This window comes from Sander vitreus, chromosome 14, assembly GCF_031162955.1.
Source record: "Sander vitreus isolate 19-12246 chromosome 14, sanVit1, whole genome shotgun sequence".
Lineage (NCBI taxonomy): Eukaryota > Metazoa > Chordata > Actinopteri > Perciformes > Percidae > Sander > Sander vitreus.
The window spans coordinates 8,291,766-8,317,881 of record NC_135868.1 but is presented as its reverse complement, the minus strand read 5'-3'; the positions used below and the strand labels follow the sequence as shown (position 1 = coordinate 8,317,881).

General features: G+C 40.2%; 4 protein-coding genes across 6 annotated transcripts; 1 reads left to right on the top strand and 3 right to left on the bottom strand.

Moving 5' to 3' along the window:
* Positions 1-1,120: 1,120 nt before the first annotated feature.
* LOC144528383 (XK-related protein 8-like) lies at positions 1,121-5,452 on the bottom strand. The gene is made up of 3 exons (XM_078266900.1): positions 4,995-5,452; positions 4,066-4,256; positions 1,121-3,077 (listed from the first exon to the last, which is right to left on the bottom strand). Exons 1-3 carry the CDS (start codon positions 5,288-5,290, stop codon positions 2,290-2,292), a joined length of 1,275 nt encoding a protein of 424 aa, XP_078123026.1. The 5' UTR covers positions 5,291-5,452; the 3' UTR covers positions 1,121-2,289.
* A 339-nt stretch (positions 5,453-5,791) lies between these two features.
* On the bottom strand, positions 5,792-10,276 carry xkr8.3 (XK related 8, tandem duplicate 3). The gene is made up of 3 exons (XM_078268468.1): positions 9,603-10,276; positions 8,239-8,426; positions 5,792-8,057 (listed from the first exon to the last, which is right to left on the bottom strand). Exons 1-3 carry the CDS (start codon positions 9,926-9,928, stop codon positions 7,306-7,308), a joined length of 1,266 nt encoding a protein of 421 aa, XP_078124594.1. The 5' UTR covers positions 9,929-10,276; the 3' UTR covers positions 5,792-7,305.
* Positions 10,277-10,909: 633 nt separating this feature from the next.
* On the top strand, positions 10,910-16,584 carry srsf4 (serine and arginine rich splicing factor 4). 2 transcript variants are annotated; one of them, XM_078267180.1, is made up of 6 exons: positions 10,910-11,116; positions 12,184-12,356; positions 14,138-14,244; positions 14,713-14,927; positions 15,152-15,229; positions 15,677-16,584. In XM_078267180.1, the coding sequence occupies exons 1-6, from the start codon at positions 11,010-11,012 to the stop codon at positions 16,164-16,166; spliced, it is 1,170 nt and encodes a 389-aa protein (XP_078123306.1). In that variant the 5' UTR covers positions 10,910-11,009; the 3' UTR covers positions 16,167-16,584. The 2 variants fall into 2 exon arrangements, with proteins under 2 accessions (XP_078123306.1, XP_078123308.1); XM_078267182.1 differs by lacking the exons at positions 10,910-11,116; positions 12,184-12,356 and adding an exon at positions 12,894-13,642.
* msto1 (misato mitochondrial distribution and morphology regulator 1) lies at positions 16,378-25,025 on the bottom strand. 2 transcript variants are annotated; one of them, XM_078267178.1, is made up of 14 exons: positions 24,824-25,025; positions 23,384-23,513; positions 23,067-23,136; positions 22,643-22,718; positions 21,699-21,756; positions 21,450-21,603; positions 20,431-20,545; positions 20,144-20,278; positions 19,857-20,009; positions 19,292-19,423; positions 19,020-19,204; positions 18,112-18,216; positions 17,883-17,995; positions 16,378-17,779 (listed from the first exon to the last, which is right to left on the bottom strand). In XM_078267178.1, exons 1-14 carry the CDS (start codon positions 24,905-24,907, stop codon positions 17,529-17,531), a joined length of 1,761 nt encoding a protein of 586 aa, XP_078123304.1. In that variant the 5' UTR covers positions 24,908-25,025; the 3' UTR covers positions 16,378-17,528. The 2 variants fall into 2 exon arrangements, with proteins under 2 accessions (XP_078123304.1, XP_078123305.1); XM_078267179.1 differs by having other exon boundaries at positions 21,450-21,600.
* Positions 25,026-26,116: the final 1,091 nt, after the last annotated feature.

Genomic DNA, 26,116 nt, shown 5'->3' with positions numbered 1-26,116 from the left:
GAAAGTTGTAAGTCTTCTGGTAGTTGTGCCAAGACAAATCTCAATCATTCCGAATATTGCAGAGATGGAGAGCGTAGGTATATGTAAGGAGACAACATAGGCACAGGCTAATCATTGCTAACTAAAATGCTACTTAACATTAGTAATTACACTTAAACAGCTAATGTGAGACGAAACTGCCTGCGCGCTCCTGTACTATACGGTAATTACTATGTGACAGTAAGACGCGTGGTTATGACACAATCGTTAGCCTATTTTTACAAAAACGTCTGCTACGTAGCCTTAACGTGAGGTATAAGGTAATAGAGCCTTTTATACATTGTCGTGTTTCTTTAGAAATAAACGATGGACAAATAGAGTCTTTAAACGTTTCAGATGTAAAGTTATTCGCTGTCAAAGTGACGTCAAAATGAATGGCAGTCAATGGAATGCTAACGACACGGGAGGTGATGGCTTATTAGCATCAAAATGGCGCCATAGGAGGTTCGCGGTCTGATGAGAAGCTTACCCCCTTTGAGTGGACCAAAGCAGCACTTTCTACTGTCGACCTTTATCTGCATCAAAATGCAGGTAAAGGCTTCTGAACCAAACATTATCCAATCGGACATGTTTCAGCAATAATGCGACATGAAATTGGGAGAATTTAACAACATTGGCAGCCCAGATGGCATCGTTTACTGCCGTTAGCATGTAGCTAGCTACTATAGTTAGCAGTGGACAATAAGAGTAGCTATAGCAACACTTTCTACAGTCAAAAATCGCAGATTAAGGCTTTTAAACCAAATACTACATAACCGAAAATGTGACCGATGGCAGATGACCAATCATAGAAGGCCGGAGAAGGGAATTTCAGCAATGCTGACAGCATGAAGTGCAGCCAAGGCTTCATGTTCTTTAATGTCTTTGGTGTAACTAGCATTACACTCAGCCCAGAGTAGAAAAATCTGTTGAAACCGGAGCGTTCAGAACAGTTGGAAATCTGAATGTTTGAGGATTTGTCTAAAATACATTTACCTCATTATTTGAAAATCCGACATAACATTGTAGATATGACAGAAAATACAGAAAAGCATATGTCCACTTAAAAAAAAAAAAGGTACACTTACATATTAACAAGCCATCAGGTATAAATATATTCTTTAATGTGTTTCTTGTTGCGGTATGTTGCAATACAGGAAGAACATGAGGGCATCCGTTAATAATAATATTTATAATTAAAACTAATTAAACTTCAATGGCAAGTGGAGGGTGCAGAACTCATTTTTGCGACAAGACATGAATGCAGAACAAATGCCACAGTCTTAAAGAAAGTCAAAAAGTTTTTTTGTGTATCCGCCACATGATTCGAATCTGCTCAAAAATCGAATGGGTTGTTCCTTTGCCTATTTTACACCCTTCCACCATGTTTCATGAAATTCGGGCTAGTAGTTTTTCCCGTAATCCTGCTGACAGACAAACTGGCAACAAACAAACAAAACTTGGCAGATTCAGAGGTAATAATGATTGGCAGCTTCATGTACATTGGTGCACAGTTAATACAGCTATTACTTCAAACCTCTAATATTGACTGTTGATTTGTGTCTATCCTATTGTCTACTTCATTCCCTTATGATGCCCATCTTTAATGCTGTCTTTTTTAAACTGTATCCTTGCACTGCTATAGTTTTTATATTATATATATATATATATATATATATATATATATATATATATATATATATATATATATATTTATATTACTATGTTTACATTATTCTCTTATATTGTCCATATTTAATGCTGGTCTCTAGACTGTATCCTTGCACTATTGGACCAATTTGCACTACCACCATGATACACACTCTCATACTGAATCACAGGGTCAGTTGCTGCCCTGTCACTGCAAGCATCTCATGCTTATACATCCCTTAGTACATTCATGTGGATTTTTTATTTTATTTTATTTAGTATTTTTTCTTTTATTGTCCATGCTATTCATATGGATTTGCTTTTTTATCATCCTGTTTGTGATGTATGTGAATGTTGTGTGTGATGTCTTAAGCTACTGGGACCTTGCATTTCCCCTTGGGGATCAATAAAGTAAAAATCTATCTATCTAGACAGTATTTAGGAGAATACAGCAGTCTTGACTTGAACCTAAGTTGAACCCATGAGGTTGAATCCGTGGATAATCAGGAAGCAGGTCACACTCCTGTCCCAAAAAAACCCATGATCTTGATTGATAAGGCTGGTCAAGTCAGCATGACTCAGTCTAACCTTTCGTGTCTGGTGGATGTCAAGTGATGCAGGTCAGCAGTAGAAGTTTTCGGCCAACTTCCTCATTCTTTTATTGTAGTGTTTGATGTCGGATGCTGGTGGGCTGGGTCCGCTGCGATTTGTAACGTCTTCGTCTACGTGTCTAACACTGAGTTGGCACACAGTAAAGTCTGTCTCATCTCCAGCAAATGCGCTCATCCTAGTAGGTCCCTGTCCAGCATTGGACATTGTAGTGGCGTCCCCTTTCAACTGACCTTTAACAAGGTTTGGATGGTAGCAGTTATAATATATCATTTTTGATATGAGACCAAGGATGTAAACTGCAACCACACTGACAGCAGTGATGACAGCATACACGGGTGAAATTTCAAAATAATGCAGTTCTGTTATAAACTTCCAGCACCACAAACTGCAGAGGAGCGAAATGTCAACGAGCATGTACCCATGATAGAGCATAGTCCTGTACCTTGTCCTTCCCTCGACCACATTAAACCAGTTGAAATACCAAATGAGGCCCACGGTGGCTCGGTAAAGCCATTCTCCGCAAGGGCTTTCCATGAAGTCCGTTTTGGATTTCCAGACGAAGAAGAATAAAACCACCCAAGAGCAAAAGAAGTGGGTGAAGATGAAGCACGGCAGCATGGAGGCAAAGAGGGCGAGTGCGGTGAGGCGAGATGAGATGAAAAACAGGTTCCACAAAAAGTAGACCCCTGATGAAATCATCTGCTGCTTCTCCTTGTCGGGCAGGAAGGAGCGCAGGGAGCGGTGGTACATGGTCACACTGAAGGCGATGGCTGAGGCTGACCCAAAGGCCTTCAACACTGAGGAGGAGAAGAAGAATGAATAAATGAATGAGGTCCAGACATGATTGCAATGTAACGGTAAATCAACCAGGGAAGTATTGTAAAAACCTGTTTCATCTTGGTGAAGGGTAGAAAGTAACTTGATATACTACTCTGGAGTAGCCTTTTCCTGCATAATGCAGCTCTGTTTGATTGCATTAAGACTCAGAAATACACTTTAACTTCAGTCCATTTTTGAAGTTGCACTCAACAGCTTCTAGAAAAGACGAAGATTACAGTGTAGCCCAGTGGTGTAGTATTCGGATACACTTTATGCACCAATTTACTGGGGAAATACCTTTATTTAGCCTATGTGAAGAAGAAAAACAGAAATGACAATTCAATATATCAAAAATATAATGGAAAGTATGTTGTTGCGTGTCATTGGGTATTTTTAAGTGGGTATATGGAAATCCTGGAGCTTTCTTAGTGGGTAAACTGCGTATACTTGCGTATCACGTAGACTACACCGCTGGCGTAACCTTCAATTGTGCTGTAAGAGGATATTACTTAAAACTATGGGAAATCCTCAAGATGGCTTTTTTTAAAGGGTCAGTCCACCAAAATTACAGAAAAGCATATTTGCTCTCTACTAGTATCTAGCCATATAGATTATCAAGTAGAATGGAAATACTCAAATAAAGTAATACATTTAGTAGATCTAAATGGTACTTAAGTGCAACACAGAAAATGTGCTAAGTAACGTTCCACTGATGAATTTGATTGAACTGACCCTTTAAAGAGAAGAAAGTTATGACCCTTTTAACTGATATTCAGAGTAATCTTTAAAAGAGCCACCTTTTGCATTTTTACTTCAACACTTCTAATTTGATACAACCATGCTTGAGCCTTATATATATAGCCTTATAATATATACCCATTATTGTCATGACTAAGTTTGAGTTTGGCGACTCACATTTCTGCCCCCAAAACTACATGATGTAGAGACATGAGTAACACACTGCACCTGTCACAAGATTGAACTCGCCGCGCTGCATAATGATGGTGAGCATGAGGACGAGCTGAGGGGCGCTCTCTGAAAACGTCTCTATGAGCCGCAGCATGCTCAGGTCGTGACACATGTACACAGCGAAACCCTCGGGGTTATTGATCTTAGAGAAGAAACTGCGTAAAGACATCTCCACGACACCTGCATGCCTGAGAAGGAAAAGTTGTTGGACGGAGAGCAAACAGTTAAAACTTTTGTAATGACCACATATTATACATAATAATAACCAGTTGTACCAACTGAATCATCATGTGAAAGCCATTAATATTGATTTCTTTGGCAGTCTCGTCACACGTAACTTATTAAAGCACGAAAAGGAGCTACGAACAAACAATCAGAATAACAACATGCTCCAAACTCTAATCACATGATCTGCTGTAAACAAGGAAACTGTGGCATAACTCATGTTTCTACTACTGTATTTCTGTCATTGTGGTCACATAAATAACATATCCTCTTTCATTAATCAAATTTGGAGCAAATGAAGCAGATGATGTAATTCATAGCAGAAGATGCCTTAATGTACTGTTTTCTTCTTTAAAGGTTACTGTTTTCTGTATGCTAAAATTACATATTATTCACACCACCCATGTTTGGAAGTGGGCTACAGTGCAGTATGATAGTACAGCACAATTGTTCCATTCAGACTATTCATCTACTTTGCATTTCCTGTAAACTTAAACATTTTCAGGAACAGGCGAGGGTGGAGCTCACAGATAAAGAGACATGTAAAAAAGAAACCAGCTACCTCTAACAAAAACAACCTCAATTAAAACAGCTTCCTTTCCTGCATTCACATCCAGCTTCCCACACTTACAACAGAAGGAAAAACAGCCGAGGCACTTTGAAAGCACAAAGATTATTTTAGTATACAAGGCTAACACAACCTGAAGTAGATTCCCAGCTGGAACACATGAAGAATCTTGAGCTGGCATTGGCTCAGGCATTTCTCAACCTTCGTCCACCTCTCAAAGTCCTCATAGCTGTACCACAGCCAGCTGTAGGCTTGAATAAGAAAGGAGGAGCCCAGGAGAAGCAGCAGCAGGATACCGAGGCTCACATAAGCCTTTTCCTGGTAGAAAGACACAACAGCATATACATCCAACACTATGTCGAGCAGTAAGAACAGCAGACCCGCACAAACTAAGAGGAAGTCCACTTTGTGGTACTTGAACACACCCATACTAATACTGTCAAAATAAAGTTTACATATCCACTTGAACTGCCTGCTTCTAGTGCCTAGTACTTCTTCTAGTACCTACATACTTTTGGACAAAGCTGTTTACACGTCACACCGTTAACATCAGAAATGAAGAAAGACAACCGAAAGTATGCAAGGAGCAAAGGTTCAGTGTTCAAATACTGTGTAACCCCTCCCATTGGCCCTCCTTTAGTGTAATCTGACATCTTAAAGGCATACTGTATTAATATAATCATTGCCAGTTTCCTTACTCCACAGCGCTGTGGAGATAGGTCTGGCAACGCAAGACTACCAGTTTACATACATACAACTTATATTGAAAGCTGTCACTTAAACCTTTAAGAGTTATAACATTCCTATATTTAAATAAAGTGACTTCACTGAAAAGAAGAAGGAAACTGAGCGGTAAATCACCATGCAAATCAGATACGGTTTGCAGTCTGTATCATCAAATATAAACAAAGCACAAAGTAGAACAGATAATACAACATTGTCACCACTTTAATAATTGCACATGGCAAATGAGGTAAAATATTAACATCCAGCCTTGACGTTTGGTTTTCAGCGGAGTTTGTTGGCAAATAAGTGGCTCTACAAAACTTTGTATGAACATTCGCAGAACGTAACATAAAACAAAGCGACAAATTGAATTAACTTTAAGAGCACCCAAAAAGATGTCGATGAAACATGCTCTGTCTAAAATAACGAGTATTGTCTATGTGTAGCACTGCGTTTTACACTGATACTTCAGTAAACAGAGACATTTAGCACATGTGACATTTAAACAAGATAAGCAAACACTACTGGTTTTGTACCTAAAGCTAGTGATGTCATCTGTTGTTAAATATGTACTAACAATTCTTATTTGAAGAAATAACACTTGACTTTTACACCATCAATATCATCTTGATAAAATTGAGTACCCAGTCAAGTGGTCTAAAAACAGCACAGTAACTGAACACAGAAATTATAAAAAAGAGAGAGAATGGTCAAAATCTACATTCAAAGTCATTTCAATAGGTTCCAGCAGTAGCAGCTGTAACAACAAAACACACAAACACACATTTAGATGACCCTTGTTGTCATGGAAAAACCTCGGAAATCCCATCTTGGTTGGTAAAATTAGAGATTATCCACATAAATTGAGAACATTTTCAGACCCTGTGGGCTTGCAAAACCCTTATAATGTCCAAAATATTCGGATTGTTATATGTTATTAATATACAATATTTTATTACAAATAAAGTATATTTTTATTTAACATGTCAAAAAACAAGGTTTTGTTTTTCCTGCAAGTTTTTTTTTTTTTTGGAGATACAAGGTCTTCACACAACAGCAACAACAACAAAACCATATGATTATATGGTATGTATGAAAAAGGTTGTCCCCATAACATGTACAAATTTACTTACTTTTGTGTAAAGATAACAACATTCAAGTTGCTTTGTAGAAAATAATAAAAATAAAGCTAACACCTGACTTTGTTGGTTTAGCAATGAGCTTATCAAATACCCCCAGTTTCAAGTAGAGTAGAGAAAATATGGGAATGTATACAGTGAGCTTATAACCCATACAGTTTATAGTGTGGCAATATCTATGGTGGTATTAGAACATTGTGGCAAGATTGCAAATCAACTAGCAGGACTGGATTTTTATAAGGTATTTACATCAATGTGATGAAGTATCTGGATAGGTAAAAAAACAAACAATTATCAGTTATTTTAACAGTTCTTCCAGGAATTTACTATATCCCAATATACTGTAGGAACTGATGTATGTACTGATATGAAAAGGATTTTATCCATATTGCCCACTCTTAGTTTCAGGTACCGTTTTTGAGCCTGTACTTTGGTTCATATTATACTGAGCACCCGGTGAAATTGCAGCACAGATAGGACACCGGAGTCTTAAGAGAGATTGTTGCATACTATCACTACCAAACAAGGTAACATTTATCAGCAGTACACTGTTGACTTTGGCACACAAAAAGTCAGACATCACAGATGTGATGGCTCCGCTCTGTTTGTGCTGTCAGTGTTTCTATTGACTCCTTGCTCGGAGTAAAAATGAGCAGCATGGCAGGCCATGCGTTTGTTGAGGAGCTGGGAGGACAGGGTGCCGTCCTGGATGGAAACGTCTCTAATGGACACTTCTGCATCGGGCAGATCATCGGGCAGTCCTGGCTCCCTCACCGGGGGCCTCCACAGCTTGGGGTGGAAGCAGCAGTAGTAGAGGGTTTTAAAGAGCAGTCCCAAGAGGTAGATGAAAAGTAGAGTGATGAGCAGAGTGAGGGCGTATGACTCAGTCTGGACAGGGTCCCTGTAACACCACCAAGTCACCAGCAGGATTCCTCCATCAGTGGTGATGAAAGAATGATAGATGATGCTCCTGCCTCTGGTCTGACCCTCTGCTACATTAAACCAGCTGAAGTACCAAATAAGCCCTACGGTGGCCCGGTAGAGCCACTCCCCACCGACGCTGTCCATGAAGTCTGTCCCCTGTTGCCAGGCCCACAACACAAAGACGAGCCACAACATCAAGAAGTGGGCAGCGATGTACCCAGACAGGACTGAGGCGAAGAGGGCAAGGGCCGTCACACGTGGGGCGATTAGCAGCAGGTTCCACAGGAAGTAGATCAAAGAGGAACACCAGCCCTGCTTGGCCTTGTCGGGGAGGAAGGAGCGCAGGGAGCGGTGGTAATCCACTACCATCCAGGCTATGGAAGTGGTTGATGCAGCAATGCTCACAACTGCAAAAATCAGAAGTTAAACCATCAATGTAGCAACCAAGAGGAAGTGAACACACATTTGTGGCGTTTCTTGACTTATCACAACTCAGACTCAACTGGGTAGATATCTTTGATTCACACACAAAAAACACTTCTCTAAATTGGAGAGGTTTACTTTTGTTGTAGAGCGGAAGTAACTCACATTGAACAGTCCTGGCCTTGTTTGTGTGCAGCATGACGTAGATCATCAGAGTGAGCTGAGGAGCACTCTCACAGAACGTCTCGATTAGCCGGAGCATGCTGAGGTCATGTGTCAGGTAAACGGCGTACTCTGACCCTTCCTCTTTCCGCCACCAGACCCTGAAGCCTTGGCGTATGGCGGAGATGTGCCTACGTGGATCAATTTGTCAGAGGTTCTGTTACAGTATGCATGACATATAGATTGTAAGAAAATGGCAACGCATACCAAACCCATGCAGCTAAACATACTTTTTTTTTTAAGGGTGAATAGAAGCAATGTAGCATGATGCACTATCTTGAAAAGCACTGACTCATATTTTGAGCTTGTCATACCTCATTAGTTGTGTATTTTAAACATTCATTTATCTTCTGAGACACTGGATTTACTAGTGGGCCACACCTGACATTTTCATTTCGGTCACAGCACCTGTCAAATTATATTACCTACATGCTTGTCTGATACTCTGTAGGAATATCCAGTTTTTTAATAACGGATACAAAGAAATACTCCTGCAGTGAAGGTGTTGTGCTCAGGGTGTATTATTTCAGTTTTGTCAAGATTAAAGTGTGTTTGCATCACACAAGCCGGACATTTGATTTCATGTAACCTGTTGTTGAAACACTTTCCTCATATTGAGAAACTGCCATCAGATGAGCATTTTCTGTCCCAATAAATAGATGTAGGCTGTTTGATTCCATATATATATATATATATATAAACTTGAATATGAGGTTTAACCAACAACCAAGGGATTTGCTGTATTAGCTCAGTGTTATTGTACTAATATAATAGGTTTACTAACTTGTTTACTTACATAACTGCATTTATTGCAGTACTGTACAATTTTGAGGTTACATAATTGGCTACAGTTTGGAGGCAAATATTGTACTTAACTTTTTACTTTACTATTTATTTGACAGCTTTAGTTACTTTGAAGATTCAGATTAATACAAAATATAAATCAAGTAATGCATTAAGATATAAATACTGTAGCTTAAGATACCCACCAGAATACAAAGTAATTCAAATTAGCCACAACCTTTCCAGCTGCAACACTGTGATGTGTACATTATGCATCACTAATTATGATTAAGTGTTATAATAGGCTATATATTATTCTTAAATGGGCCATGCTGCATAATGAGTAGTTTTACTTTTGTTTGACATTGTGCTGATGATACTTTTGTACATTTTTTTTTTATCTCAGGGAGTTTACTAGTAGAGTATTTACTACAGTATATGGTATAGTATAGTACAGTATTTCTACTTTTAAGGATAGGAGTACTTCTTAGTTCCAGCAATGCACATTTATTTTTGTTGTCTACCTGCAAAGGAAACCCAGCTGCAGCACATGTAACACGCAGGAGAGCTTCACTTGGTCCCCGAAGAGCACGGTTCTTCCTTCGGTCCGCGCGCTGAACCCCAGCAGCTGTCGGTCATACTTGAACCAGAACCAGCTGAACATCTGGACAACGACAGACGACAGGACCATGAGGCCGACCAGCACCCCGAACCAGAACAAATCCCCGCGGCAGTAAAACTCGGTGGCCACCCACAAGTCCGAGCCCCAGTCCACCAAGAAGGTACACACTCCGATCACAGAGAAGACAAAATCGATCCAGGAGTATTTTGAAAAAGTCGCGCGCTCCATAACCGTTTTGTCAGTTAGCTAGTTGACCAACCAACTGACCTGTTGATGGTGAGCTAACATTCGGCTAACGTCCTGCACCGTTATTTCCCTCCCAAAGCGACTTCACATTCTTCAACCCATTGAAGAAAAAAGTTGCCAACACTTTTCATATTTGAGCAACTGTTTCAACTCACTCAAAGAGGGGATATTAAAGCGTTGCAGGCATGATTTTAGGAAGAAAATTGTGTAAAAAAAACAAACAACCGGCACATAGGAAAGTAGCTGTTGTGTTTGTAACGAACCCTGTCTGTGTACAGTTGTTAGGCCCGCCCACCGCCGCTCATACGTGTACGTGTACCGACAGGTCGCTAAATTCGAAGGTTTTAACTTTTAAAAGCCACTTTGGACAAACCCGCATGTTCGAAATTAAAATTATTTAAATTAAAACGTAAACGGTTAGTCGATTGATCTGGTCGTCCATCACAAATTATGTCACGAACAATATCAACTAATCGTTTAAGGCATTTTGCAATCCCAAAAATGTGTTAGTCCCAGCCAGACTGTAAGAGGACAGACAAAGAGGATCAGACTCTCAAATGTAGTGGTGTGTAAAGTAACTAAGTAACGTTACATTTACTCAAGTAGTGGACTACGCTCTCGGAGTCCCTGCACCATGAATGACTGGTGTTGTGTGCATTTCTTTGTGGATTGAGCGTTTTGGTACTTGCACAGTATTTTGTTTTTATATTTATAAAAGAAAAGAAAAAAAACTTATGGGAAATATGGTACATTTAACCCTGTTAATCGATTATGGGAATTCTTCGCTATTCATTTGCTGTTGATTAATTAATCTAATGATCGTCTCAGCAGGTAAATAAACAGATAATTTGTGTGGGAATAATGGGGCTACCTGAGAGACTAAACCCAGGCCATTGAACCCTCTACACCGGAAGACACGCCCCCTGTAGCCGCGACCTATTGTATCAAAGGACCGCGTGTATGTATCTTTTTCAGCCTCGCGTCGCGCCTCATCTCTGTCTGTGCTTGTTCGGTTTTAGCCGGATCCCACATTTCGCTAGGTTAGCAAGCGCAAGCTAACAAGATGTCGAGGGTGTACATCGGAAGATTGAGCTACAGGGCCAGAGAAAAGGACGTGGAGAGGTTCTTCAAAGGCTACGGGAAGATACTCGAAGTCGATCTGAAAAATGGGTAACGTTTGTCGATGTCCGTTTTTTTGTGAAGCTAATGCCTGCATAGGCCGCACCGTGAAGATAACGTGCAGACTGGGCCTTGTTGTTTGCAGCGGCCTGCTAATGCTAGCTAGTATGTCTAATATTTCAATGAAAGCCGTCACGAATGTGATCTACAGTAAAGTTTTAGTTTTGCTAAAGTTCTTGTTTTCTCGGTGCAATGCTTAAAGGTTGGCGTTTGTGAGCGTTAGCATCGCTATCTCGACCACGGCTAACTAGCTAACCTAGCTAGCTAGCTAAGGTTAGACGTGGCAATGTCAATGGCGGCTGTGTGAATTGCAAGCAATCCGTGAGCTAAACAAGTGCAAGTTCAGCCCCTATGGTTCAGTCACACTCGTGTGTAACTTTAGATCGACTTAAAAAACGTGCGATGTCTCGATTGTGAAATTCTGGGCAGAAACAGATGTTTTGTTTTTGTTGTTCCCCCCCCCCCCCTTTTTGTGACCGCAGGGAAAAGGAAGAAATCTTAATTATAAAAATAGCTGAACTGTTAGTCACTCATCCCGTATAATCTCAAACATACAAATATATGAAACATTTAATATAGCCTTATTTCACATGAATAAGAACTGTTTACAAAAAAACGTTTAGCCCGCTGTATAATAAATATATATATATATATAGTGTAACGCTGCCTTAAGTTAAAATCTCTGTTAAACCGCTGTGCCATGAGGCACACAACTTATTTTTCATGCCCTAGCATCATTATCAGACTAACGTTAGCAATATTAACTAGCTTACACACACATACATGTTGGCAAGACATTTGAGCTATCACTTCTTAACAGTGTCACTTGTGAACGAGATCTGCACATCCGTTTTCTATTGCATTGAAACCTTCAGAACACATTTTTTTTAAAGAAATTTGACACATCCGTGTCCAACACTTTGTTGACAGTGCTATGTCGGGACTCGATAGTGTACTGTGTGGGTTTGGTCAGTGTGTGCAAACCTGACGACCGCTGTGTTTTCAAGTATAAACATGATCAAAATGAGTGTTAAAACTTGTTCTCTTCTGTTATAAAGGTATGGGTTTGTTGAATTTGATGACCCCCGTGATGCAGATGATGCTGTGTATGACTTGAACGGCAAGGAGTTGTGTGGGGAAAGGGTCATTGTGGAGCACACCAAGGGACCTCGTCGTGATGGAGGTTATGGTGGTGGTGGTGGTGGTGGAAGTGGGAGTGGAAGTGGAAGAAGTAAGTGTTCAACAGAGAATTGTGTTTTTCACATGAATAATGTCATTGATGAGGGGTTTTATTCATTACAGGGAACCATTAATCTAAATTTCAAAGGGGCGGCAAAATTGTAAGCTTGTCCTTGGTGGCTGATGTGCATTCAATTTACACCCTAGTGTTTGTATTAGAAATTGTAGATTTGACACTGATAAAGGTTGGTTGACTGTGACGGAAACATTTGTTGCTCTAGGTGGAACCTTGAGCTGGGTGTTGTGATCTAGGAAAAGATTGAGTTTGTTATTATACTGTGATATAGTGTCTTTTTCCCCAGTCACAAAAATCTGCCCCGAAAAGTAATGCAACAACCTCTCTGATATAGAGAGACCTATGAAGAGAGAGAGAGAGAGATATATATATATATATATACACACACACACACACACACACACACACACACACACACACACACACACACTTGATTTGATTCATATATTCATAGAAATGTCAGAATAGGCTCAATTGCTGAAAACAATGGATGTGGGCAGCAACTGAGAGGTCGGGGGGAGGGGGGGGAAGAGTCTATCCTCCTTAACTTGCACATCTTTAAATGAAACTGTTTTCGTTTCAGCTTTTGTCTTTGAGTTGCACACGCCCATCCACACCATTCATCTTCATTTCATCAGTATTTACTATTGTTCTGGCCTCAGTGAGCCCCTCTGGGTTTTCTGGTCTGATTAACAAAGTCTCAGTTTCTGTTTTAATCATCTTGCAAATAGATAGAAAGATAGAAAAATAGAAGTTATTTTTCACCAACTGAACAGTAGGCATATATTTCATATTGGTACATGTCACAATTATATTTGTGTGCACCAGAGCCACCAATGACTTGAAAAATATCTTGGGTTACCATTTGATGGATTGAAAAAGGAGTTACATGTGAATATGTGATGGGGAAATGGCTTACTGATGGAAAGGTTATAAATGTCTTCATTTGAATACTGTAAAATAACTATTTGATTGTTAAATATCTTGTAATCTATTGATGTCTTATTCCGTTATTTTATTTAAAATGATTGTCAATTTAAAGGTAAAAGATTTAACAAAGAACCTCAATGTTTTAATTGAAAGAGTCCTTTGCTGACTGCCTGCCCCTATTGCTGGCCATGGTGTCCCCCCTTTCCAAGAGTGTGGTTTGACCATTCTGGGCCCCTGGGCAGACCAAAAAAGGGAGCCATTGTGAATGAAGACCGCTTTTCCCATTAGGCCCAGGCCGGGTGGTGAGGATGCCATGGGGGTTAGGAACAGATGTGGGTTCAGCTCTTATAGGTGCCTGAAAAAAGAACATGTTTTGTAACAGTGAAATGTGTTTTTTTTTTAAATTTTTTTTTATATGTAGGATAGCTTAGAAACTTGCTTTAGTTCACCGTAAGTACTTCCTTGATCAGTTATGTTTTTGAATGAGATTTTTTTTTTTTTCCTATTTAGAGAATAGCCCCATTGACATTATTACCAAATTTGAATAAGCTACAGATGTGTTGTATAGGTTTAGGCTGTTAAATATATTTTTTTGATTTGTAGACAGAAATATCTTAAGGATATGTTGAGTTTTTTTTATGTAAGTCTTGCTTTTTTTCTTCTTTTTTTTTTTCTTCACCTTTGCTTTCCCCCCCCTCTTTGTTTCCTTTTCCCAAGTGAATATTTATATTTTGTAGAGTCTAGCTTGGAGTTTAGTATGAATGCACCATCACAGTTTCTCTTTGGTCCTCATTTTTTTTCTGTCCTTTCCTTGTTACCTTTAAAAGGTGGATATGGGCGGTGGGGAAGAGACAGATATGGTCCACCTATACGGACAGATTATCGGCTCATTGTTGAGAATCTTTCCAGCCGCTGCAGCTGGCAGGACTTGAAGGTATGAAGCTTGTTTTTCTTGCATAACTTGTTTATTTTAAGGAAGTAATGTCTAAAGCCAATACGGTATACACTGTTATTTCATTTGTCTACTGTCTAGTTCCTAAGAACTTTATATTTAAATAAAAAAAAAAAAATATATATATATATATATATATATTGATGAAACCAAAAACAATTTTTCAGAACTGTTTTACTTGAAGATGGATTTCCACAATGGTTACATGAATGTTGAAATAGATAATTACTGTGCACGCTTGTAAAACTTGACCACTGAAACATAAACACAGTGTGCTCCTATTGCCACAGAAAGATACATGACGGCAAACTTTAAGACCAATATGCAAATCGCAGCATCGACCATCAGTGCTCTAGCGCCCTTTCCCCCACCACGTCTAAAAGATTTCTTCTGAGCATATCTCTTACGTCAGTACTTTCCCTCTGATCACTGTTTTTCTTTTCTTTAAAGGACTACATGAGGCAGGCAGGGGAGGTGACTTACGCTGACACCCACAAGGGCCGGAAAAATGAGGGTGTGATAGAGTTCAGGCTCTACTCTGACATGAAGAGGGCCCTGGAGAAGCTCGATGGCACAGAAGTGAACGGTAGAAAGATCCGGCTCATTGAGGACCGGCCTGGAGCCAGACGCAAACGTTCTTATTCTCGCAGTCGCAGCCATTCCAGGTTAGACATGGATTCCTGATGCATATTGAGTTTCTAAATATAGCAATAGTACTTTACAATGCACTGGGATTTTAGCTGTGCTTCACATGTAGTGCTTGGAAGGAGCATCCAGTTAGATATAGAGGAGGAGCTGGCTTAGCAACAGATGAAGCTTCGTAACAACCCCCGCTGCAGGTGGCCAGCAGGCGATGTGAATGCTGCTAATAGTTACTATGTTTTCTCAGGTCCCGCTCCAGAAGCCGCAGGTCTCGCAAGAGCCGCAGCCGCAGTGAGAGCAGCAGTCGCAGCCGCTCCCACTCCAGGTGAGAAATCTAAACTCAAGCCACTCAATCCTCTTAGCAGCTGCATGTAAATTCCACATTAAGATATTGGCACTCCAGTTAGCAGTAAGACGAGAGCACATTTTTATAAATAGATTTTCCAGGAACATGCAGGTGTGCATGTAGTTAAAATCTGGTGACGAACTGGTGAGTTTTTAATCTTAGGCCAAGGCTACCTAGTCTCTCAGTCCACTGATAGTTCATCTACTTTCCACAAAGACATGACATGAATGTCACCAGCAAATAATTGTGCCTTTTGTGATGCACTTTATGTAAGAGAGCTTTTAGTCTGATAGGGTGTGGTAGGAGGGACAGTAGAAATAATCCCAAATCCTGTGTGCATGTTTTTTTTTCTTTTTTTTTAAGTGAGAGAGTTGGACACAGCATGGAATCAAAACACTTAGTTCTACTCTCTGACTTTGTTCACAGAGCGGCGTCCAACTCCCGCAGCCGATCTCGTAGCAAGAAGAATAAGGTCAAGAGCAAAAAGGAGGAAGAAGAGCGCAGCAACGGCGCTCCGAAGAACAAGGACCGCAGCAGGAGTCGCAGCCCCAAGAGCAAAAAGAGCAAGAAAGACGGGAAGAAGAACAAGAAGGACGACTCCAGGTCCAGGTCTCGCTCTAGGTCCAGGTCTCGTTCTAGATCAGGGATTAAGGATCGCTCTAGAAAATCTGGCTCAAAGGGCCGCGCGCAGCCCAAGAGCGACGACGAGGGCGCCGAGCCTCAAAGGGGCTCTCGCTCCCGTTCACGCTCCCCGGCTGAATCCAAATCCAGAGCCAGGTCTAAATCAAAGTCCAAATCTAAATCACGTTCCCCCTCACCTGCCAAAGCCCGCTCCCACTCCCGATCCGCCTCCCGTTCAGAGTCCCGCTCCAAATCCCGCTCCCAGTCTCGTTCCCGCTCCCGTTCCCGCTCTTAATTCAGATTTTTGGACCGTTTGTCATGAGCCCTTATCCCTGTGTCTCCCTCTGCCCCTCCATTTACATTCCCCGAACCCCATAACACTACCCCTGCTTCCTGTTTTTTGATAAATAGCTGTAGAATACCAGGCACTCGTGCTCAATGTCTTTTATGCACACGCTACTCCATTTCATTTGACTTTTACTCTACATCTTTTTTCATTGGAGCTGTCTTGTATGAAGGTGTTTGTAAAATAACAGGGTGCAATCTCAGTTTTATAAGTTTAAATGATGGTATGGTATGTGTCTTAGCCTTTTTTTAAATCAAATGTAGAAGCATACTGTTGTCAAAATGCTGGGTGGGAATATGTTGTAACATCTTACCTTTTGTGAAATCCTTGTATCATTTTATTTCAAATTAAAAATGCCTGTTCTACATTTGTCATTGGGTTTGTATTTTTAAATTGGTCAGTAAGGTATTATTTCAATTTTGGCATGATATACGATTACCTTTGTAGCACAGTTGGAGGAGATGTTAATTTACACAATTTGTGATCTTTGCCTAAAAAGAGCTCCAAACTAATTAATTCCTTCTGTTTAGCAATGTTTCCTAAAAACTACAGCGCCCAGCTCGTTTAGAAAGTTATGTAGCTTTTTACAAAATGAGAATACACTAGTGTATTCTGTTTTTAAAGATTTACTAAAATCAGTAGAAACTGAGCTCGGGGATGAATGCCACAGGTAGAAAATAGACTTGAATGAGTTTGTTTCAGTCTTCATAAGAACTTAGCCTCATCCTTTAGCTACATATAGGTCTCAAACTAACATCTGAACATTGATTTCAATTTTGCTAATCAGAGTAAAAATACAAGGCATTTGTTTGCTTGCTTTAAATAGTTTAATATGTCAATTTGCTTTATCTGGCGGCTGGTCCCTTCTGGGCTCTGGCAATGAGAGAAAATAAGCCGTTTCCAATATGACACTAACTTAACTGAATTAATGGTCAGAGCAACCTGTGCCCAAAACCGGTGTAACAATTACATCTCAATGTAAATACATTCATTTTACAGTGTATACTTAGTATAAAACACAATTACAGTTAGTCATTTGAGGAAATAAACAGTTCATTACAGTCATGTGATGCTACATCCATCTCCTCACTGAATACCACACAGGTAGAGGCCTAACTTCTAAATAGTCCCTCATCTGTGTCTTTCAACTCATGAGAAACTTTTCACCCCTTTCTGTTGCCATGTAGTTCAGTCTTCAGTCATAACCCAGAGGCACAGCTCCTCTTCATCGCTCTGTGTCTGTATGAGTGCATGCAAGCTGGTGAACAAAGCAGACAGGCTCGCAGTCGTCAGTCTATCCAGATCAGAGTGCTAGTCGTCTTCTTCTGAGGAGGAGGAGTGCGTGCCACTGTCGTCACGATAACACCGCGCCATTAGCCGCAGCTCCTCCAGTGCCTCCTCGTATTCTGCCATTTCGGGCCCCTGGGAGAGGAAGCTGGGGGCCACGCGGCGGATGTCTAAAGTCCTGGCACCACGATGCAGCTCAGACAGCCACGAGCCAACTGCAGGCCCACACTGGAGGGAAGTCATGACGGGTGCAGAGGAGACTACAGGGGCTGGAGCTACAGACATAGGGAAGGATTCTTTTATAATACCATCAAATCCAAGTTGGAGAAAAGTTTTCACAGCTACAAAAAGAGTAAAGTGAAATAGAGATAAGCTTACAGCCAGGTGGAGGAGGCTGGCTCTGCAGGAAGCCCTGAGCTCCGAGGGACTGACTGAATATCTGAGGGAAAGGTGCTGTCAGTTTACTGGGTGTAGACACCAACTGCAGAGCCCTGGGAGAGGGAAGATAGACAGAAGTGCAGTGTTGGGTTTAAATATAGTGTTTTGCCCCCAAAGATAAACAAGTAAAATGATTATGCTCACAGCATGTGACGGTGTGGGGACTCACAGAGGAGCTGTAGGATAGAACGATCCAATGTAGGAAGCCAGGACGTCTTCCCCACTGTGGAGGCTATGCAGGGGAGTGGGTGGTTGAGTCCCTGGAGCCAGAGAGCTGATGGAATACAAATTATCAAATCAACACAGTCTAGGTGATTTAAAATGCAATGTGAGGATTGGGGAGGCGTTAAATGCCTGCATGTTTCCACAAGCCATTTTCCTAAATTTGCAATCCTATTGACTTTGATTGGATACAGCATCTCCGAAATCAAGCTAAAATCAAAACCACATTTTTGGTTAAACCCTCTGGAGTACAGGTGTATTTTGGTCGACTTTCCTATACAATTTATCTTTGTTTAGCACCTTTCAAACTGTCCCAGTATAAACTTTTACAGAAGCACCCTGGAGAGAGTGTCCTCTGCTGCTGTGCCACGGTGTGGTATGCCAGCTGCACAGAATATTGTTGGAATTGTGGTCCCAAACGTACACACAGTATATTGGCATTCTATGCAAGAAAGCCAGCAACATCAGTAAGGACCCAACCCACCCAGGTTACAGTCTGTTTAGTCTGGATCAACGGTACATTACAGTACATTTCCGTGGATAAAGCCTGACCGCTCTCTGTGTGTTGCCGTTCGCGAAATCTCTTTGCTCTGGGAAACAACAACAAACTTCGACTAGCAAGCTACACGCTAAGATTTACAAAGAATATTTTTACAGCATTTACTCTCTGACTGGGACGTTTTGGGACCGATTGCTACGGACAAAGTACACATGGCGTTACCATGTATCCAGCTAATTTAAACAGCTCACGTTACTGTATTGTGTGAACAGTTAGCTTCGTTTAATATTTTATGTGGCGTTTTCTCAGCTATGTGAAAGCGTGGCACAAAATAAATGTATTCAGAAAATACTAACCTGATTAGTCTCTGGCCCTCGAAGCCTTTGAGTGTTACGTACTGGCTGTAGCATCGACCGTCGCCGGGTTCAGGGCAAGATGATAAAGGTTTCCAGGGCAACACATCTGTGCAGGCATTTAGGGCGTCAGGGAGAGAGCTGCCATGCATCATGGGAAAGGGGATGGCACCATAAGCAGCCACCACCTAGGATTTAAATGACCACGGTCATCATAAGCTCAGAGCCGTCTCTACAGAGACGTGAACATACCAAAACGAATAGCAGTAAGTCACCTTTCTCCCAGATACAGCCAGTGCATCTGCCACCTGCCACATTGGGACGCTGTTGTTCTTCAGCCTGTAAGGCAAAGTGAGGGCATCTAGGGCCAAAGCCAGCACAGAGCTGGAGTGGTACCACAGTGACGGCTGAGAGGGGAGAGAGACAAACAATATCGTTAAACAATGACAATACCAGATGCATTCATGCACATATACCGTAAAACGGGGGTCTGTAAGTCATAACATGTCTTTAATTATATCTAAACTCTAAATCTTAAAGAAATGTAATTCTAATACAGTTTTATAAGTCTAAACATCTGGTTTAGAGTTGTCCTAGTTCAGAGTGACAGTTTTATGACAGTTTGACGCTTCTTTTTATTTCCATTTATCATCATGTTGCTTTAAATTGACTTTATTTAATTTTTATTTAAGCAAAACAAAGTCAATTCAAGTGTTAAAATAAGGCATCAAAATGAACTGAGAATATATTGAATTTGACCCAGTTTAATTACCATTAAACATCCTTTTAATAGTTTATAGATAATAAGTGATAAAAAAAAAAAATGAAATGAAACCTCACGTCATAATTTAGGAGGGGGAATTCTGTGGGAGCGGAGGGCCATCTGCCTAGTCCACCACGCAGGGTCAACGGGCAGAAGAAAGAGCTGTGACTGGCCATGTGGACTGTCCCTAATGCGCAGTTCAACATGTGGTAGAGGTCCTTCATTGGAGTCTGGTTGAACAGGAAGAATACAAGAAGTACAGAAGCCCATTACAAAACATCTGCTTTTACACAGCCTCTTATAAAACACTGAAAAGATAAATCGGCCAGCGTTGACTTGAGTTTGACTTGAGTTTGTGACTCACCGAATTCGGGTGACTGACAGGTGCTAACCCCCAGGTTAGGATGCCTCTTCCACCATAAGAGTCCTGTAGCATCTCTGTGACCTTTGACCCCAGGCCTGCAAAGCCATCAGCCAGGTCACACAAAACCTGGAAACCCTGAGAGGAAAAAAGGATGCAGCGAGATGAGGAATTAAATACATCAGCAATCAAGTTTTAAACTTCTAAACTTTTAAACGACTTGCTGAAAATTCTGAAATATCCTACATCTTTTTAATATAATACAGTATAGTACAAAAACAATGGCTTACCTGAAGGTAATCACACTCCTCTACAAAGAAGTGCAGTTTGTCCTCCAGCTGCTCGAGCACCGACCCCTGCAGGAGAGTCTCTCCCTGGCCGAAAGCCTCTAAACGGGAAGTCTCCCTGGACACCCACAAATACAAATATAAAGCTGTGCTGAGACTTAAGCCATTGAATGTAACACAAGCAAATCCATCCTTTAAACACGTTGCGCTCACGGCCACAACCCAGTCAGAAATGTCCTTTTGATCAGCTGTAAAATGGTTAGCTGCACTGTTTTGGGGTGCAGTAGGGAGTGTAACAAGCTTTAAAGTGCTCATATTATGCTCATTTTCAGGTTCATAATTGTATTTAGATGTTGTACCAGAATAGGTTTACATGGTTTAATTAAAAAAAAAAACATATTTTTGTTGTACTGCACATTGCTGCAACTCCTCTTTTCACCCTGTGTGTTGAGCTCTCTGTTTTAGCTACAGAGTGAGACATCTCACTTCTGTTCCATCTTTGTTGGCAGTCACACGTGTGCAGTACCTAGGTAAGCACTGCTACCCAATCAGAAGCAGAGTATGAGGGCGTGCCACGCTAGCAGCTAGGCGAGCATTATAACGTGTGTTACAAAGTGACGCACGTTCGTCACGGAAGTAAAGGCTGGACTACAATAGAGTTGTTTGGAGCAGTTTGTGAACAGGGGTTTCTGTTGGAGATGGTAAGTCCCTTTGTGGTGGACTTTGGGCTTTTTCACTTTGTAAACCTATAACATGCACAGAAAAGATATATAACACAATAAAGGAAAGGGAAAAAGCATAATATGAGCACTTTAACATAAAGATTCAGCCTACAGAGAGCAGCCTGTGATTCAGTGTTTAAGCCCAACTCTGTGTAAAGCCTGACATCTTCTGGAGGAAGGCAGATACTGCACAGGCTTGTTTTTGGGACCAGATGATTTTATCCTCGTGGAGGACAATGCAATTCAGCAGTTTCCTCATTTTGTTTAACACTGTATAGGAAGTCTGGCGTTGCACTTTACCCGTCATGGTTGTACTGATGGATGACAGAGATGGTGCGAGGGTGCAGGTGGATCCTCAGGAAGTCGGACCACACCTTCACGCTGCCCTCCAGCCTGTAGCGCTTTTGGACTCGAGCCAGCTGGCTGTTCACAGTATTCACACTCACTGCACCTGCTGGTGGGAGAGTTTTCAGAGTGGTCGCTGCGTCTGACACAGAATCTTGTATTTCATGCAGAGTTTAAAGGAAGGTTTCTTAAGGCTTTTATTACCTGAGCGCTGAGGCTGGGAATTGGGGTAAAAATCAGATTCAGCAAGGATCTCCCCTTTCTGGAGACAAGAAAAGCTGCCAGCATAAGGCTTGAGAATGTTTATATCAAGGTGCAATACAATGCCTCTACTATAGAATTACACATAGTGGAAAAGCAGCCCGTTTCCTAGCCGTGTCCTGACCAATCAAAATTACAATATAAATTGCAGAGACAGAACTAACAGAGCTAACATGTTCTGCATTATTATTATATAAAGCAGTATAGACGCCATCAAGCTTGTAAATTCTGGCTGTGGTGGATACGTCTTCTCGTTCTGCCAGTAACCTGCCATGATTTGATCCTATCCTCTTCGGAATATCTATTTGGTTGGTAAAAAAAAAGAAGAAATGTAGCAGGTAGGGGTGTGCAAAAAATAAATAAATCGATTCACATTCAAATCGAGATTCAAGCTCTACCGATTCAAAATCGATTCATAGAATTACAAAAATCGATTCATATATATATATATTTTTTTATTGTATGTCTACTGCAATCACATGGGAAAAGTAACTACATTTACATACTGTGAATCGATAATCGTTTTGGAATCGAAAATCGATATCGAATCGTGACATTTTCTGAATCGTGCACCCCTAGTAGCATTTTTTATAAATGATGAAAAAGAATGTGGCCTGTTTGGAAGCCAATTATACTGAAGGTTGTAGTAGTTGTGATCTTTTGTTTTCTTTTGATTGTTACGCAAATATATAATAATATTAACATCAAACTATCAATGACCTAAAAGCAATTCATACTAGATCAAGGTACTTGGTAAATATATAGAACAACATTATTTTGAATGGCTTGGCATCACTGTCTCAAGACATGAAAAATGTACTATTATTATTATTATTATTATTATTATTAAGTGGCTTGTCAGTTTCATTTCCACCATAAATACTCACATCCAACTTGTCCAGATCTTCAAGAAAGAGGTTCTTCTCAGCTGGACTCTCTTTGTGCATCATGAGGTTTCCCTCCCTGTCAGTTGGAGCACATGTTTACATCATAAAACTAGAATTGTCGAAACAAGACTTGTCTTAAATACCGGTAATTAAACCTTTAATAAGGAAGGAAACTTTATTGGATCTCATAAACCGATCAATGTAGGTTTCATTCAGTATGCAAACAATCTCTCTCAAACAGTAGCCTAAGTGAGCACTGTAAGGATTTCTGTTAAAGGTAAAGTATTTCAATACGCAAAACCAAATGAGTAACAGAACTTACAGAAAATCACAAAAATGTTTAAAAGGTGCAATAATCCACCAGTGATACACTATGCAGATGATGTCCTATTATAGCTGAACACACAGAGACTTTCTTATTTACCATGTGGCAGCAGAGATGTCTTTGCCGGCGTCATACAGACTTCCCTCCTGCCGTAGAGTGCGAAGACTTCCTGTTATAGACAGAGTGTGACAGGCAGGTGATTGATCTTTAGCGATCATTATTCACATTCAAGTTATTGTATGAACCTGTATCCATTTAAGAAATCTTAAATGACAAAAACAAAACCTTTTCTAAAGTAATTAAATTAGTACGCAAACATAGGAAACATTTACATCAAAACAAACGAGAAATACAAAGCTGCTCCAGCACAGAGGACGTTTTCAGCAATAAGTTAGCACGTGATAGGCAGAAGTTACCTTTGAGATCCATGGCGATGAGGCGAGGTGTGTGGGTGACTTGCCCGCCCAGAGTCTCCCCTTCGCGAAACACAACATCGCTCTGGATCTCACTCGGTGGCGCCTCTGGATCATATGATAAAGACGCATCCTGCAAACAAAGACAAGCCCACCATCACCTGTCACAGACTATGGAAGCTAAAATGATCAGAAATACCACAATAGCTCCATCTTAGAAGAACAGAGAGTGAGATAAAAGAAGAGAGTGGTAAATGTATTAATAGAATCAGCATCGAAACATCAAACATCTAATCTGAAAGAAGTCTCAATGGTGAAAAAAAACGAATGAAAACTGACATTACTTGGGTACAACTTCTAATTTCTGTTTTTATACAAGGAATTGACATTTAAAAACTCCAGACTGTTGTTGTTTTTATAAATATTTCTGCTGCAATAATGTCTGTTGCATTTTACTGCTGTAGATCTTGAAGGTTGTGCTAATTTTAACTCCTTTATATACTGTTGGGTAGTTTAATCTACAGCAATGCATCATATTCTATAAGATCATAATTTTTCCGTTTGTAGCGTCGCTGTCCTGAGAGAACCACGTATCTCTAAAAAGTTTGAAAACTTTTCATGGGGTCAAAAAAACAGCCCTGTTTTCAGCTTTGTAACGATGCTTTTTCCAGCTGATCCAATAGGCTTTTTAAAGACTTTATTTAACTTAAGATGTAGGACAATTAGCTCAACACAGTTTAACACAAACATTCAACATCAACACATCTGGAGATACATGTTTTTATATATATACACATACACTGGACAGGAAGGGTAGGAAAAAAAACTGTCAGACAAACGTAGTGAAATATAAGGTTGCATAAAATGTAAATACTCAAGTCAAATACAAGTATCTCAAAATCGTACTTAGGTAAATATTCTTCCACCACTGATAAACAACAACTGAAAGCGACTTTGAGTCCATGAAAAGCGCTATACAAATTCAATTTATTATTATTATTATTATTATTATCTGCCTTTACAGGGCACTTCTGCAGCTGGATGAGGGTCACAGATGTTGGCTTATGATGTAGCTCAACGTCTCCATAATTTAAGCAGAGGATCATTTATATATGTATCTAACCCTATTTTAAGTTATCATGCTAAGTGATTCTTCTGTAATGTACTGGATAACATGAACAATTCCGTCTAAAAAAATATAATTATCTGAACACAAATAAACTGCTGACTTCAGACTTGATATTTAGCAGCTTTAGCTCCACAAAGATGGTTGCTACCGTTATCTTTATGTGCCAGCCTGATTTTATATCGCATGTCGTCGGTGTGTTAAAATGACCACAACATGCTCATTGACGGTGCTGCTAACATGAGCTATCTTTGAAGCTCGGAGCAGAAACTCTAAAGTTTGATCACACATGCAAAGCTAACGTTAGCTTAGCTTACCTGTAAATTCCACCAGTGAGTCCCAACAAAGTTGGAATAATGTCCCAACTGAAGAGTGATGACTTCTCTAGAAAAGTTACTCATTGTGACGGAAATCAAAAATCAGGAGAAAATATTAAAATCATCTACTTCGGACGTGATGGACATGTTTGAAAATGACAACACTAAACTGCGACAACTAAACCCGATGTTGTGCCCCATGTAAACGGGCTCTTGTGATTGGCTGAGAGAAGTGTATGGAGAAATGTGATTGGATGTCCAATGACGTAGACGCAAAAGTATGGTTTCACCGTGCCGTAGCTTCACGTGCGCAATTTTTTTTTTCCTAGGATGGCGAAGCATGTCCCGCCCTACTACGCCTTTCTCTGCGTCTGATTGGCTTTCTCTGACATTCTTACTCTAACCCTAACCAATCCCACTCCCCTTGTCTAAACCTAACCGACCTAACCAACTCAACCAGAGCATGTATCGAGTACTAGCCAATCAGAGGGAGAGTAGGGCGTGTCATGCCGTCCCTATGCCTTCGCCGTCCTAGGTAAAAAAAAAAAAAAAAAAATAACAAGGACCATTTTTGTATGTGCATTTTTAGATGAATATATAGATTTCCAAATAAATTATGCAAATTATTTATTATTTAAGTTTTTCTTTTATGGTTAAAGAAGAAATTGTTGCTATTAGTAATATAATAAAAAATGATTTGTATGTTATGAAAATTAGCCAAGTAGGTTTTCGCATACAACGAATTTGCCTTGGTGTTTTAGTGCAAGAGAAAATAAAAATTAAGTACTGCAAAGTCAAGATACGTTGTAGAATATAGAATAGAAAAAAATACAATAGTAGTATGAAAACTACTGTGGGCAAGAAGAAACAATAGAGCATATTATGGTATATTGTCAAAAAATATGAGAAAGAAAGAAGGCATTTGATTCAAAACCTCACAAAGATACAAGTACTGTGTGATCTAATAGATATTTGTCAAAAGAACTCAAGAAATGAGTGTCATTGAGTAGCCTACTATTTCAGTATCTTAGACATTACATTACATGTCATTTAGCTGACGCTTTTATCCAAAGCGACTTACAATTGCTATACGTCAGAGGCCGCACACCTCTGGAGCGACTACAAACGAATATAATTGAGAAGATGAGTTTAGTTATTTATATATTTTTTTTGCGTTATTATTTTAGGCTATTTTACACATTTGAATATTGTAGATATTAGTTATTTCTGATCCACACACATGGAAATGCACCAATCGTTGTTTGCCAACTTCCAATAAACCTCAAAAAAGAA

What these genes read in the sequence shown, in the direction of transcription:
- xkr8.3 (XM_078268468.1), bottom strand. Translation starts at nt 9,928, where the DNA reads ATGGAGCGCGCGACTTTTTCAAAATACTCCTGGATCGATTTTGTCTTC. An exon ending in CAGCTGGGTTTCCTTTGCAG is followed by an intron (nt 8,427 to 9,602) that starts GTAGACAACAAA and finishes TGATCCACGTAG; the next exon opens with GCACATCTCCGCCATACGCC. An exon ending in CAAGGCCAGGACTGTTCAAT is followed by an intron (nt 8,058 to 8,238) that starts GTGAGTTACTTC and finishes TGATTTTTGCAG; the next exon opens with TTGTGAGCATTGCTGCATCA.
- msto1 (XM_078267178.1), bottom strand. Translation starts at nt 24,907, where the DNA reads ATGAGTAACTTTTCTAGAGAAGTCATCACTCTTCAGTTGGGACATTAT. An exon ending in CTCACTGGTGGAATTTACAG is followed by an intron (nt 23,514 to 24,823) that starts GTAAGCTAAGCT and finishes CTTTGTTTGCAG; the next exon opens with GATGCGTCTTTATCATATGA. An exon ending in CTGTCAGTCACCCGAATTCG is followed by an intron (nt 20,010 to 20,143) that starts GTGAGTCACAAA and finishes CTGTTCAACCAG; the next exon opens with ACTCCAATGAAGGACCTCTA.
- srsf4 (XM_078267180.1), top strand. Translation starts at nt 11,010, where the DNA reads ATGTCGAGGGTGTACATCGGAAGATTGAGCTACAGGGCCAGAGAAAAG. An exon ending in GCAGCTGGCAGGACTTGAAG is followed by an intron (nt 14,245 to 14,712) that starts GTATGAAGCTTG and finishes TTTTCTTTAAAG; the next exon opens with GACTACATGAGGCAGGCAGG. An exon ending in CGCAGCCGCTCCCACTCCAG is followed by an intron (nt 15,230 to 15,676) that starts GTGAGAAATCTA and finishes CTTTGTTCACAG; the next exon opens with AGCGGCGTCCAACTCCCGCA.
- LOC144528383 (XM_078266900.1), bottom strand. Translation starts at nt 5,290, where the DNA reads ATGGGTGTGTTCAAGTACCACAAAGTGGACTTCCTCTTAGTTTGTGCG. An exon ending in CAGCTGGGAATCTACTTCAG is followed by an intron (nt 4,257 to 4,994) that starts GTTGTGTTAGCC and finishes TTTCCTTCTCAG; the next exon opens with GCATGCAGGTGTCGTGGAGA. An exon ending in CGAGTTCAATCTTGTGACAG is followed by an intron (nt 3,078 to 4,065) that starts GTGCAGTGTGTT and finishes TCTCCTCCTCAG; the next exon opens with TGTTGAAGGCCTTTGGGTCA.